At 37.1% G+C, this 14,485-nt stretch overlaps 3 protein-coding genes across 3 annotated transcripts; 2 read left to right on the top strand and 1 right to left on the bottom strand.

Annotated features, from left to right (window-relative positions):
• Nucleotides 1–122: 122 nt before the first annotated feature.
• On the bottom strand, nt 123–6,883 carry LOC122281557 (terminal nucleotidyltransferase 4B). Its single transcript, XM_043093143.1, has 13 exons — nt 6,372–6,883; nt 5,735–5,847; nt 5,491–5,547; nt 5,248–5,343; nt 4,986–5,056; nt 4,368–4,410; nt 4,084–4,164; nt 3,953–4,012; nt 2,979–3,029; nt 2,580–2,677; nt 2,431–2,479; nt 1,958–2,002; nt 123–954 (listed from the first exon to the last, which is right to left on the bottom strand). The coding sequence occupies exons 1-13, from the start codon at nt 6,730–6,732 to the stop codon at nt 469–471; spliced, it is 1,611 nt and encodes a 536-aa protein (XP_042949077.1). The 5' UTR covers nt 6,733–6,883; the 3' UTR covers nt 123–468.
• A 1,073-nt stretch (nt 6,884–7,956) lies between these two features.
• LOC122280669 (RING-H2 finger protein ATL79-like) lies at nt 7,957–8,731 on the top strand. Its single transcript, XM_043091646.1, has 2 exons — nt 7,957–8,053; nt 8,187–8,731. Exons 1-2 carry the CDS (start codon nt 8,038–8,040, stop codon nt 8,657–8,659), a joined length of 489 nt encoding a protein of 162 aa, XP_042947580.1. The 5' UTR covers nt 7,957–8,037; the 3' UTR covers nt 8,660–8,731.
• A 520-nt stretch (nt 8,732–9,251) lies between these two features.
• On the top strand, nt 9,252–9,845 carry LOC122282503 (putative RING-H2 finger protein ATL21B). The gene has a single exon (XM_043094451.1). The coding sequence runs from the start codon at nt 9,252–9,254 to the stop codon at nt 9,843–9,845; it is 594 nt and encodes a 197-aa protein (XP_042950385.1).
• The last annotated feature ends 4,640 nt before the right edge of the window (nt 9,846–14,485 follow it).

Here is a 14,485-nt window from a genome sequence, read left to right on the forward strand (position 1 = left end):
TATGGATGGCGCATACTGAAATTGATTGTTCATAATACTAATTCCTTGGAATGCTTTCAAACTGCTGCGTTTGGCACGTAAAGCTACCAAAAAGGATTTGGGACATGATACACCCTGATAAATAAAACTATTACAATTCACTCACTAGTGATGAATAACAAAACAAATAAAACATAAAAAGAAAATTGAAGCAGAAAGAGGCCATAACTGAGCAGATTATACATTAAAATGTTATCGTTACACTTCGGCGACTGCTCATTTCGAATTACATTCGCTGGCATTGACCATGGTTGGTTTAGGAAACGGGGGAGGCTCAAAATTGTATAACAGACATGGGATCATCACTCTAATCCTCCGATCGAGGGCTTAAATTCACCATTTTGAGTTCTGCCCAAGTAACGGCAGTAGAGAATCCACTTGCAGTGGACCAACCGGATGACCTTTCAAGGATAAAAGCATGAAAGGGCACTATCTACTCCGTGAAGATCCACCAGTATGACGGCCAAAACCATTGACATCACGGTTATGCCTCCAACGATTCTTTGTCCTACGCGTCTCTCCCCTTGAGCCATTTTCGTCCTGCATACGCTTCCCTACCTCTGCATTCTGTTTAACCTTCTTATTAAACTTCTTTTTCCAAGAAGCTTTCCTCTTCTTTCCTGAGGAATGAGCACTTTCTCCGGCCATATCATTTCCACGAGGAAGCAGATCTTCATCTTCTAACTGCCAATTGCATAAAATCTCCTGCTGATGTCCATGCTGATGCTGTAATGGCTCGCCAGCTCCAGGAAGCAGGCTGTTAAATGTCACCTCTCCGTTGGACCCTCCTTTGCGCTCCAACAAGACAGGATCGGGTCTAATTATGGTACCGAGAATGCTTCTGTTGGGGCCTAGGCCCATGATTACCTTAGGATTTGTCAATGTTGAAAAAGCCATTGCAAAAGCTGATCTAATCTGCAAGAGAGAAGTTCTCAATCAGAATCTGTATACCCCATGTGTATTTTCCTACAGGGAGCCCAGGGTTCCTAGAAGAAATAAAAATAGGAAATATAAACTGTCGGTTACAAGATGGGGGTAGACAGGTTCTCGTTATATAGTGGACTACACTCAGCGAGTTTAGCTTTGCTAAAAGAGGTCTACAAAAAAAAAAAAAAACACCAGTTGCCTGCCCTTCCCTTGCTCATTTACAGCTTCTGAGTGACGTACTAAATGCGTCACCAATTTGTAAGTGTGAAGCTTAGATTTGCAAAGGTCTACTAATGATGCCATCCCGCCATATGATTCCAATTTTCAGCCACCAGATTGACGTCAATAAAAAAGAAATACAAGACAGCCTCCAAGAGAAGATAGTCACCCTAGAAGATGCGTTTAAAAACTCTGGCCCTAATGCTTTTAAGGTGGTGTTAACCAACAGGTCTATTCTGACCTTTCAGGGTTTATTGCTATTTGCAATAGCAATATGCAAATATTCATGGTCGATAAACACGAACATATTATCACTTCTTCAAAAATATTACAAATTCTGCTTATCATTAATCCTTCTAAATAAGCTGGCATAAAAACTGCCATCATGCAAAAAAGGTGATGCAATTAATCACCAAGCTGCAATTTTTGGAGATTTTGACAGTCCATGCGCCACAATGAGACTGATTACAGGCTAGCGTTAATTAAGTAATATAAAATCCAGCCAGACCTCGTTCTTTGTTGTATTTCTATCTCCTTCATCATCTACTCTTAAGATTGCCTAGACTATTTGTGGAAGGAGTACTAGAGTCCTACACTGAAAATATATGTCATACAATTCAAAGCAAACATACAGACCAACAATTCATTTTTTTAAAGATTAAACAACAAATTTTTAATTTCATCCACTCGTCTTTGGAAGCAGAGGGAGCAAGAAAACATGGATAGCTCATTGATTCAGCCAATAAAAACGTGATCAATCCATTGAACAAACCTGGATATAGTTGAAGGAATTCTTCCCAATGTCATTCTCAGGTGCCTACAGAAGCAGGAAATCTGGTCAATTAAACTACAAATGAGAGATGTGGACTATAAGACAAGGGCCACCTCCAATTTTTCATTAATATTTGTTCTGATCCTGAACACAGCATTCTTCAGGTGTGCAGTAATGCGAGACCATCATTTTAGAGAAGAAGCAAAATGACAGTCTCAAATTATTATTTGCTAGTCAAACAAACTCCTTTACCAGACAAAAAAAATACAAATTAGGAGGTGAACCAGGTCTTTCCTGGGGCCTGTTCAGGAGTTTTACAAAAGCATTAAGGCATCCACCAAGTCAGCCAAAAGGAGTGGAAGGTGAAAGCATAAGTTCTGCTCTGGCTTAAGCCTCCATTTGTTGGCTATGCCCTTTGATTTCCCAAACAACCCCCCTACATTATTGACATAGAAAAAAATCTGCAAGATAACCTGTGGGTCCTCAATTGCGATGAGAAATGGCCGTCCATTAGTTGTAAACCTAAGAAAAGGGATAAAAAAAGATGTACAACTTAATCAATTTACACTACAAGGTGAGAACAAATAGAAAGATCCTGTCACCATGAAGAACTTTTTTTTACCCTTTCAATCTCTTTGAGAAAAAGGTGCCAGCCTCTTTGCACGATACACCAACATCTGTAGTGTTCAATTGGCATCCATAGAAATAAAAAAAGCGTACCTATTTTCCAAAGAAAAACATTAATGAGGGGGAAAAAAAGAAATGCACGAGGTTTTTCCCTTCTCCACCCTGCTTTTTTCTGATGTCCATAAATGGCTAAAATGAACGTCCAATGTCTAGAATAAAAGCAAGTATGATGTATAAAATGCAATCCATAATTAGCGGACTTAAGCTACATACTTCTTATACCAATATGAGTTTGAACAAAGGGTATGCTGAGTTTACTCGAGTATACAACAAAAGAACAGGACCTCAAAAAATTAAAGCATACATACATCAAAGGTTCTCCAGAAATACATACCAGCAGAACTCCCAAGTTATGTTCTGGAGATGCTTGGAACTCACGGAGACTCTATGGCATGAAATGTGGATAAGTCAATACAACATAATTAGTTAGGAAAATAAAAACAAACAAAAAAAACACAAAAAAGTGTTTAAGATTTGCAAATACTGAGATAAATAGGAATTACAACGTTTCCTTTGTGGCATAAACTTCATTATATAGTCCACACCAACATTATAATTAATAAAAGAAAAGATAAAAAGACAAGACACAAAAAATCCATTTAAAGAAATTGTTAGATGAATAGCATTACAAAGCAATATCTACAAAACAGTGCCTGTATTTATTTAATTTTTACACCATGGCAGGAAAAGAGAGGAGCAAAGAGGGTTGGTGGGCACACATGGCCAATAAGGGAATGACTAATTATCCAGAACTTAGCATCAACCAAGATCACATTCGATGTGCATAAATGTCTGCACTACTCATATTTTCAGCAGAAAACTGGTCGCAATTATGATACAAAACGCCACATCAAGCCATAAGTCAAGCGACTGAAGCGGTTGGTAAGTTAATCTCAACAGTTGATTCACTACTAAATGGTCTACAATAGCATCTTCAACACATTGCTCCAAAGAAACAAGAGAAAATGATTGGGTTCTAATATCAAAATCTATCAGGAAAAATGAAAATTTTATTTTGCTCCATTTAAACGTGATCTTAGAAAATTGCTGAATGATCATGGAACGAGAAAAGATAGCCTTTTGTAAGATAAAACACCATATACGTAATGAAGTATCCATCGTAGTACATTTTTTTTGTTAGGTAAGTATCTAATGTAATACATTAGAAGTACTTGTCTCAAAAGCCCATCCTTATATTGGTATAGCATGGGTTCTCAATAAAAACTCTATATGATCATTTATTGCCCTAGCATCCTACAAATAAATCCAAAAGCTGTACAGGGTCATCCAGGTGCAAGCATAACTCACCTGCAACATTGCCATGACCATGGTAAGGAGTGCATAAGAACTTATTCCACCAGAATATACCTACATATTTGAGAACAACCAATTAGGTAGACAGGAATGAAAAATTACATGAAAGTAATAGAAACCCATACCTCATTCAGGTCCCTCTGTTGTAAAAATACTTTCAAGATCAAACACAATGGCCTTAATGGAGGCCACTTTGAGACTGCATCCTGAAAAATAAAAACCACATATAGAACCATAAATTAGATGTAAACAGCCTTGAGCACGCAAAACATTGCTTGCTAAGCTGCAGCATACTCAGTGTGTTCTCCAATCAAGGAATTAACAATGTCATCATTATACATGTAGCATCAGTAGTTGCAATTAAAAATAGATGTCAAAACCAAAAGATATGGCATATTACACAACCCACCTTAATAAACTCAGCTGCTTTGGGTCCATTCGACACATCAAAACTATAAGCCAAGAGAGAAAAGTAAAATTAGTCCAGTAAAATTAAAATCATCATTGTTGTAAATGATTAGATTAATCAAGTAAAATTAGTCAACTTAGTGTGAATACAATGTGAAACATAGCCCGTGTTCCCAATGTAAATATTAAAATATCGACATAACCCAATCTCTATGTCTCTCTCTCATGAAATTTTTATTCTTATTTTTTTAATAAGTATTTTTATTCTTGCTTTTTTATAAAAAAAGATTCAATACATGTTTCACCATTGGTCTACAAAATGAAAAAGTGCTTAAGATTCAAACGTTGGATAAATCCAATCCATTGCCAACTACCTAGAAGCAAACCTCCACAGGAGAGAACATAACAAAGAGGATCTTAAAAGCTTGGAAACAGTGCCCTCCTCTCTTTTCTTGTAAACTCAAAATAATACACAATATGCTTGAAATAAAACTAAAACGAAATATTTAGAACCAACAAGTATCGAACCCAATTTAATAGCCAACCCCAAATATGAAGCAATTATCATGTGTAACTAATTTGGAGATTCAACTCAAGCGCCAAAGGTAGACAGGTAAACCTTATATCAAATGCAACACCACTTTTCTTTTCAACAAATTTGACAATTGGCACACGAGCCTTCCCAATCACCTGAGACATTTTGTAATATTTTAGATAAAAAAAAAAAAAAGTCCATGCCAAACAATTTTTTTTTTTTTTATTTAAGTCACATAAATTTTTTTAAACTTAAAAAAGGTCTTACCCCAATACACGGGAAGTAAACAAAAGACCCACCTAACTAGCAAACATGCTAGACAAATTCAATCATAAAAAAAGTATACCTGCATATTCTTTGCCATTCCCCTCTGTGAAAGTGCCCTTGAAAGAGCCACCAAACCTTTTTGCGGGTTTCCAAGACCGGAATCCAGAATCACGACCTATAATGGATAGAAGTCAGGCAAATGTTTAAATTTAGTCAACAAGGTACAAGACATCCATAATCCAGAATATCATAGACAATCATGTAAAATTCTATGGAGATACCTGTTTTTAACTGTATAAGATAACGCAGAAAGATAACTTACATCAATATCACTAGTTGGAAGATAGAGCCCTGTCTTGAATGATCCAAAAACTTCTACCTAGAAAGCAACAGTCAACAACAAAACCTCGCTGCCTGTCAGGCTTTTCTCTAATAGAAAAAGTTTTTTTTTTTGTTTTTGTTTTTGTTTTTTTGTGGGGGGGGGGGGGGGGGGGGGGTGTACTTATAAAAATAAATTAATAAACAGTAGGGGAGGGTTGGGGAGACAGAGTGACAGACAAACAGACCTTGGAGTGGGGCCATATATGCTTAATAACATCAAAAACACATTCTACCGCTGTATCACGAGCAGCTTGCTCTTCTAGAGTTGGAGATAGAAAATCGCAAAAATCCACAATCTCTGTCATATCCACCATCAGCAAACAAGTTACAGAACCATTTATAAGTTGTGTACCATAATCAAATGGAGTTCTAAATGGTCTTTAGAGGATCCCGACCGAATACAACAGATCTTTTTATCCCCATATAGGAGCATACATTCCAAACCGAAACTCTTAGATTAAATGGCATATCTTTACATGAAATCTACTGTTAAACCTAGCTCACATTTTGACGAAACATTAATGTTTGTACCTTGCAAAGACATTAAGTCACAAAACTATTCAGAACTGGTCAATAAAGCGAATAACTAGATTTCTTCACTCCAAATTAGCGTATTGCTATTGTCCCAAAGAAACCGTTTAAATTCTGTGGATAATGGTAGAAAAAAATTTACAAAAAATAAAATAAAATTATTCAAGACTACGGAAAACCCAGTTCCTGAAAGCACATGAAACATGAAATATTAGCTTGTTTCTCTACCTCGAACCGAACAAAATTGCCACAAATCAAAATGCTGAACCATACGATTTCTAAGTTCACTACCTTTATGAAGCTGAACCATAGGACTTTTAAATCTATAGTTCCCACGGAACCAACTACTCTCAAGCATCGGCGTCCCGGCTTCGCGAGATGGCATTTTCGGCACTGGCGCCGGCGTAGAAAAGATATGCTCGGAGTCCTCGCTACCGGCGCCGACGTCGAGGAGGAAGAAATCGGGTGCGGTAGTCTCATGGGAATCTGAATCGAGAGTGGAGAGAGATATCTCGTTACGGAATACGGTATAGGGCTCGATGTGATCGGACGGAAGAGATTTATCAGCGGTGGACAGAGAGAGGGGGCTAAGGGGGCTAAGGGTTTCATAGAGAAAGGCTTGGGTTTGAGTTTCGATAGTATCCTCTTCCATTGGAAGAAATTTGGGAAGAGTTTGGATTTCAAATGAAGACGATTCAATATCTGCGGGAAGGGATCGCAATTATTTTAGGGTTTTGATGGGGTTTTGTTCCGTGACGAATGGCATGTATGCGAATATTGAACGGAAACAACTCCCATAGGAATTAGAATTATAAATTTATGACAATTGTTAAATTAAAATAATTTTATAATTTAATATATTATATCAAGCGATATTATTTTTTGATTTATTTTTATATAATTATTTTATGATTAAAATATTGTTTTAAATTTATATACTTTTAAAAAATGATTATAAATTTATAGATAATTAATATAAAAAAAAAAAAGCCTAAAAATGCTGCTCTCTTCTTTATTAGGAGTTTTTAGGTTTTTTGGAGTGCTTTCTTTTATGACATTATGCAGCTAATATTTTGCAAAATATTTACTTTGACTGTTAATCCACAATATCCATTGGATTTTCCCTTATATTCTTAAATAAAAATTTAATAATATCTAATTAAATTAATATTATTTTATAAAAAAACAACATATATAATTAAGTTAATTAAGGTATTGTAGTTCAAATTAGATTAGAAAGAGGATAGAGAAACTGGCACAAACCAGTTTAAGGGAATATATGTATATATATACTCTAATTAATCAATTTTATTAGGGTAATTGAATTTTAGAGAAAATTAAAGAGTGTAGTTAAATTATCAGCAAGTTATTTATTAGTTGTAAAAAAGAGTTATCTTACATAAAATCATTTTTTTGTATTTTTTTTATACCCTATTTATATAATTGGTCAAAATTATTATTTTATATTTAACAATAATGATGCAGTAATAACATTAATTTAGTGCGTAAAGAATATATAAAAGTGACACATAATTTTTTTTTTTAGATATATATTTGGCATTTTGCTATATACATATAAAGTCGCGTACTAATTTGCGTATTAATATTGATTTTTTCATATTTAAAATTTAAATTAGTACTATTTTTAATAAAATTTACTTTTTAATCAATCACATTAAATTAATACATATATTAATATATAGTTGTGCTTGTGACTAATTTTTTCATATATTTGATATCTATTTTATGACTATTAGGATTGGTAGACCGTAGTTGTATAGGAGTAGGAAATGTAATCAGACTAGGATTGTGTGTTAGAAAACTATTTAAGTTCAGGAGACTCAACTCTCCTCCCCACATTAAACACAAACCCCTTTTCATGTGACGTTTGAGCCCGCATAGCATAAAGAAAGAAGATCAGGAAAGATCAAGCCTGTTTTTGCAGCGAAGCTAAACCATGGCTTCCCACGCAGGTATTTTGAAGTTTTACAGTTTACAATGTTTTGTTTTGTTGCCTTTAACCCATGCATGGATTATTTGTCATGGCAAAAGCAGCATGATTTCGACTATATCTCTCTCATGATTGTTTTTGATTTCCATTGATAGGGGAAAGGAGTGGTGGCAATGATCTTGAAGGAGGAGATCACTCACACAGTATTGTACATTCATTTCGCCTGGTTGCATTGCTTCAAGGTTTACTCCGATCTAATTTTAGGTTTTTGGATGAGTTGGATGGATTTCTAGAGGGTTCGGAGCCGGAATATTACAGAAGGCAAAATGATCAGCAAGCTGCACCAGTGACGGCGATACTTCCATCAGCAGTAAGATATGGAAGCCAGAAAACAGCATCAAGTACTTGTGTTAAGGACTGTGCCATCTGCTTGGAAGATTTCGAGAATGGACAGTGGTGTCATGTTCTTCCAGTTTGCAACCACATGTTCCATTTAAACTGTATTCAACGTTGGTTGATGGAGAGCCGGACTTGTCCTATGTGTCGGAGTTCCATCGATCGTGTTTTTGGATGCAAGAAATTGGTGCATGCTACATCTGAAACTCACTCATCTGCTGTCCTGCAATAAGTGTCGAGATTTTTTTTGTTAAAACGCGTCATGTATTGTCAATATTTTAGGAAATAATTAAAAGACACTAATATGGGGATTAAGGGTATGTTTGAACAGTAATATGAGAATTTTATTTTAAATGAAAGTTAAGTTGAATTGAAATTTGAAAAAATTGAATTCTTTATTATATTCTGTGTATGAATTTAAAAAATTTGTAATAATGAAATGAGATAAAAATTTTATATCTCATCTCACTCGCCAGCTAACCTGACAAATACTTTGCCTATACTTTTTTTTTTTTTTTTAAATCTCTTCCTCCTACAAAATGGGTAAAAAAAAAAAGAAAAAAACCCTCTATAATTGGGTTCCACATCCAATGCAGGCTGGATTTACAGCAGTTTCTTTCTTTCACTCCTTGCAATTACAGTTTGTTGTTAAAACAATTTTCCGATGGGGTTTTTTCCCCTGAACATGCAACAGATGCAGGTCTGGATTCCCAACAGATATTTTTCTAGAGGGTTTTATCCATTTATATAGCCACAACTTCAAATACAATCCCAAGCCTCAACCTTTGTTTTTTAGCGGACATTAACGCCAGGAGAAAAATCCCATGGATGATCTTCAAGCTTTTCTTTCCCCACCACCTCATTTTCCTAGTCTTAAGTCCAGCATCGATACGACTAATCAAGTATTTCTGATGTTTTTCTTCGCTGTAGTTTTATGCTTCACATTCACATTTGCAATTGCCCTCATTCAGACCTCGCTCAGCGTGTTGGTTTCCTGTCTCTCATTATATACGCGTAACGATGATCATGAAGCAGGAGACACAATTAACCGAACCTGGATTGATCCTGCTTCATCTCAGCAAGATGCAGAATCTCCAGCTCCAGTCAGGAACGTTACATTGTTGCAAATACTGTTGGTGGAAGTATTGGATAGACGTACGGTGGAGTCGGAGGAGGTCCAAGGACAACGGCAGAATCTACGAAACCTGGATTTACTACCTCCGGCTATAAATTACAGGCGCCAGGACATAACATCAAGTCATAGTGAATGCGCCATCTGCTTGGAGGAATTCATAGATGGGGAGTCATGTCGGGTTTTTCATGCGTGCAAGCACCTCTTCCACTCCGCTTGTATTGACAAATGGCTCAGGCTCAATCCGAGTTGCCCCATCTGTCGCAACTTTGTAATCGATGTATGACCCAAAACTCTTTAAACTCATGTACGTAGCATAAGAATTTTGTGTCTCAAATGTGTAAATCTGTAGGGGCCGGGAGAACAGAAGATTATAAACTTCTTCTTTTTGTCTGTATATATCAATCAATGGTACTTCCTCTTCAGTTTTCTTCTTTAGACAAGTCTATGGATAAAAAACGTGATTGTACAGCTTGAGGTTGATGTAACAAAATATAATGAAATTAGAGAAATTCTCGTTAAAGATTCATACACATGAATCCATGATGAATCAACTTTACAATCAGAGTTCACTTGATCAGCAGGTCTCAACGCCAACTTTTGCAGTTTTCTGGCATTTCGGGACCAGCTGGACCTGTATGGACCATGTTTGGTGCAGGGTTTGACAAGTCTTAACCTTTATTTCACAAAGTTGGCATTAAACATAGCTATAATTAGGATCTACAACTATATCTTCTATATATAAAAAGTGTGTAGGAAACGGAAAATCTTGTTTTAACGGTTTTTTTTGTTTTTCCGTTAAAGTTAACACCGTTTGTTTTAACGGTTTGACACATAAAATGAAGACATAAATGTTGAAAAATATAGCATTCAATGTTGTTATATGATTTATTAATCTCAATAATTATAATACTTAATAGTTTATATAATAATAAGTAATTAAAGATTAGTTATTATATTTTTCTCTTTCTCCTTAACATATACACGTGCATTAGGTGCATAAGACGTGAATCCCTAAGTATAATATACTTGTATTATACGTTTCATTAACTCAGATTATTGAGTATTCCAAATTTAAAAATCTCATATAATATATCATACAAGTGTGTTTAATCAAAGTGTTTTTTTTTCCCCATGGTAGTAGGACGTAGCTTCCGCTAAGTCATATTCCATATGTGGGCTTGCTATGATAGGCACGTGACAAAAGTTTGTCTCTATTGATTGTCTACAGGATGACATAAATTGATAAATTATAATACAAACATCAAACGACACATATTTTGAATTGCCGTTTGTGTTAGACTTTTATTAAATTTTTCGTATACATCTTTGCTAAAATTATAGATGTTATAAACATGTATTGGATTATATGATACTTTGAACTAATTTTTTTATTTTCTTCAATATGTCTTAAATTATTAAGTGACATCAATAATTTTTATAAAATATATATTATTTTTTATAAATAATCATTTCATAAAATTAAACAAACGTGCTTTGCACGTTACTCCCACCTAGTATATATATATATATATATATATTATCTATAGCACAAGTAATATTTGAAAGAACATATATTCTCGCTCAGCCACGTCGTCTAGTCTTGCATTAAATAACCATGAATTTATTCGAAGAAGTTTAAAATGATTTGAAATGTCGTGTTAATAAATATTAGAATTTTAGAATTTTAAAATCCTTTTTACTAATTTATTAGCATTAGTAATTGAAGAATGTCACATTTGAAAATTTTACATCCAGGTTATAAACAAAATTAATGATTTTTCACGCACGTTTATCCAAAGGAGCATTCCCCATGAACAGCATGGATCCATACGTATCGTCATCCAACGTACATGTCAACTTCCATGGTTTATTTGTCATTTGCTGCATGTGAAGGGCCCTGAAATTAGAGAAATCAAAACCAAAATTCGTTGGATCCAGCAAGAAACCAAAGTGACATAACATCGGTGCAGATATTGTGGGTAAGAACCGTACTGAAGCTGGCTATGGGGCAAAGACAGATAGCTAGCTTTGGACGAAGACAAGAAAACAGGGACTTCAGATGACTATACTTGATGAATTATGGGTTTCTTAAATCCTGCTTCTCAGAAGATACGGACAATCAACCATCTATATGGCACCATACTTGTCAGGATAAGTTTTCATCAATGTGGCTGTTGAAGCAATTTTGACCACTTACACAAGGAAAGAAGGTCGTGAAATCTGAGTCCAAATCACATTACCTATATCCCACATTGCTTAGGACTAGTCAATGATATAATTGGAGCCACTAAAATCTTATAAAGAGCAAGAACTTCTCCTTTCTAAATGATGTGGAATCCATTTACCACCTACTCTTATCATATGAGGTATCACAATCTTCCCCCCTTAAATTCCCGACATCCTCATTGGGCCTATATGTTGTAGGTGGCACAGCTCAAGTCCCACATTTATGGTTGGAACTAGTCTTTGATACTATTTGTAATGCCCAATAAAAGGCCCAAACCACATGGCCTATTATCTAAAAGGACTATTCAATGGTATAATTGGAGTTCTATTGGAACCTTATAAAGAGTAAGAACTTCTCATTCTCAAGCAATGTAGGATCTCATTCGCCACTTACCCTTATCATATGGGGGTATCACGCAAGAAACCCAGTGTTCAAAATCTAGGAAGCAACAACATTTTTTTATTCTATTACCAATCTGATAGGCCACGGCAGTCAACGAGGTTCCGTAAACCCAATCCCAAGTATTTTGGGATAAACTATATGTGATCAATATGCAGTTTACGTTGCATGCATGCCGCATGCAACAAGAGACGAGAACGGGTCGTAAGGGACGTTGGGAACGTGGGAAGCTTGAGTTAGTTGATTACGTAGGAATGGGTCTTCAAGGAGTTACGTAGAGTTACGTATTTTACGTGTTTTTCTTTTCGTTGGTGTTCTGTTTAGGGGCTCTGTTTTACGTGTCTGTTTACGTGTTTGAGTCGGTTAGTTAGCTACTAGTTTCCCTTTATTTTCGGCATGATTGTAAACGGCTTGGCTTACTTAAAGCAGCCCAGAAAGTGTCAAGTATTAGCAGATAATTTATTCAACTATTATGGTTTATTTCTCACCAGAAGAGAAAGTATTCTTTTACGTTAACGTTATCACAAGTTGGGACCTATCATTGGCATCAGAGCCAGGTTGAATTTTTTTTAATGGGAACCAATAAGGAGCGAATCGAGCAGCTAGAAGCAGGACTGGGTGGAGTACAAGAAGGGTTACACCGGATAGAGCTCGGTATGGCTGACCGACTTCGTCATGTAGAAGAAACTCTCAACCGCCTTTCCGATGTCTTGCTTGCAAACTAGGAGAATCCCATCCACGGACATCATCATCGAGACGGACACGAAGGAGGACGGCTGATGGTATCGTCCAAAACGACAAAACTTGAATTTCCCAGATTTTCAGGAGATGATCCGACGGAGTGGTTCAATCACGTGAACCAATTTTTTGAGTTCCATAATATGCCCGAGGCACAAAGAGTTTCATTGGCCTCCTACCACTTGGAAGAGGAAGCCAACCAGTGGTGGCAGTGGATTCGCAGAACATTCCAGGAAGACGGACGCGTGCTCTCGTGGCTGGATTTTGAGGAGGAACTCTGGGCTCGCTTCGGACCTTCGGAGTGCGAGGATTTCAACGAAGCCCTTTTGAGGGTTAGACAAACTGGGTCCTTGCGTGAATACCAGAAGGAATTTGAATGCTTGGGCAACCGTGTGAGGGGCTAGACACAAAAAGCTCTTGTGGGAACTTTCGTGGGCGGTTTACAAACGGAAATCTCCGACGGGATTCGAATGTTTAAACCTCAAACATTGAAAGATGCCATCAGCTTCGCGCGCATGAGAGATGACCAGCTAACGAGACAGCGGAGATTCACACGCCCTCCACCTCCAGTGTGAGCTCCCCTAGCTCTACCTCCAGTTAACCGAACAACACCAATAACACCGGCCGCCCCTATTAGACGCTTGAGTTGGGAAGAAATGCAGCGTAAGCGACTTCAAGGCCTGTGTTTTAACTGTAATGAGCGTTTTACTGTAGGACATAAATATCAGGGGCCTCGAATCCTCATGTTGGAAGGTCACGATGGCGAAAACGGCACTTGTGGCGCGGTAAACGAAGAACCACTAGTGGAGGAGAACCAGGAGGGAACTATTGAACCAGAGATCACGTTGCATGCTCTAACAGGTTGGACAGCACCCAAGACCATGCGAGTAGCTACCAGGATCGGTGCCCACGACATAATCACGTTAATTGATAGCGGATCGACTCACAATTTTATTAGTGAGCGTATGGCCAGCCTACTACGATTACCAGTGATACCGACTGAGGCATTTACAGTGCGGATAGCTAACGGAGCCGATCTTAGATGCCATGGGAGGTTCGATGAGGTACCAGTAAACCTGCAAGGCATAACTTTTTCATTAACTCTTTATTCTCTACCACTCACAGGATTGGATTTAGTCTTGGGAATCCAATGGCTTGAGCTACTCGGGTCCGTGGTTTGCAACTGGAAAAGATTGACCATGGAATTTTCCTGGGACAACCAGACCAGACGTTTGATAGGGATCGATGGCCAAAATATTCAAGCGGCATCACTTAAAGCAATATCCAAGGGCGTTCGACCAGGCCATACTATCCTAGCTTTTTGCCTACCGGTCACCAAAGCGGACCCAGAAGACCTCATACATCCAAGCATGCAAGCAGTATTGTAGGAATACTCTGATGTATTTTCCGAACCTTCAAGCTTGCCTCCCATTCGCGCGGTTGATCACAACATTCCTCTAAAGGAAGGAACCGAACCAGTCAATGTGCGACCATACCGATACGCACATTATCAAAAAGAGGAGATTGAAAAGCAGGTACAAGAAATGCTAAGCTCAGGA

This window comes from Carya illinoinensis, chromosome 11 (genome assembly GCF_018687715.1).
Source record: "Carya illinoinensis cultivar Pawnee chromosome 11, C.illinoinensisPawnee_v1, whole genome shotgun sequence".
Classification (NCBI taxonomy): domain Eukaryota; kingdom Viridiplantae; phylum Streptophyta; class Magnoliopsida; order Fagales; family Juglandaceae; genus Carya; species Carya illinoinensis.

Bases quoted from the DNA above. Each gene is read 5' to 3' on its own strand.
- LOC122282503 (XM_043094451.1), top strand. From the start codon at position 9,252: ATGGATGATCTTCAAGCTTTTCTTTCCCCACCACCTCATTTTCCTAGT.
- LOC122281557 (XM_043093143.1), bottom strand. From the start codon at position 6,732: ATGGAAGAGGATACTATCGAAACTCAAACCCAAGCCTTTCTCTATGAA. The intron at 5,057-5,247 runs GTATACTTTTTT...AAAATGTCTCAG, and splicing joins GAATGGCAAAGAATATGCAG to GTGATTGGGAAGGCTCGTGT. The intron at 2,003-2,430 runs GTTATCTTGCAG...CTGCTTCTGTAG, and splicing joins TCGCAATTGAGGACCCACAG to GCACCTGAGAATGACATTGG.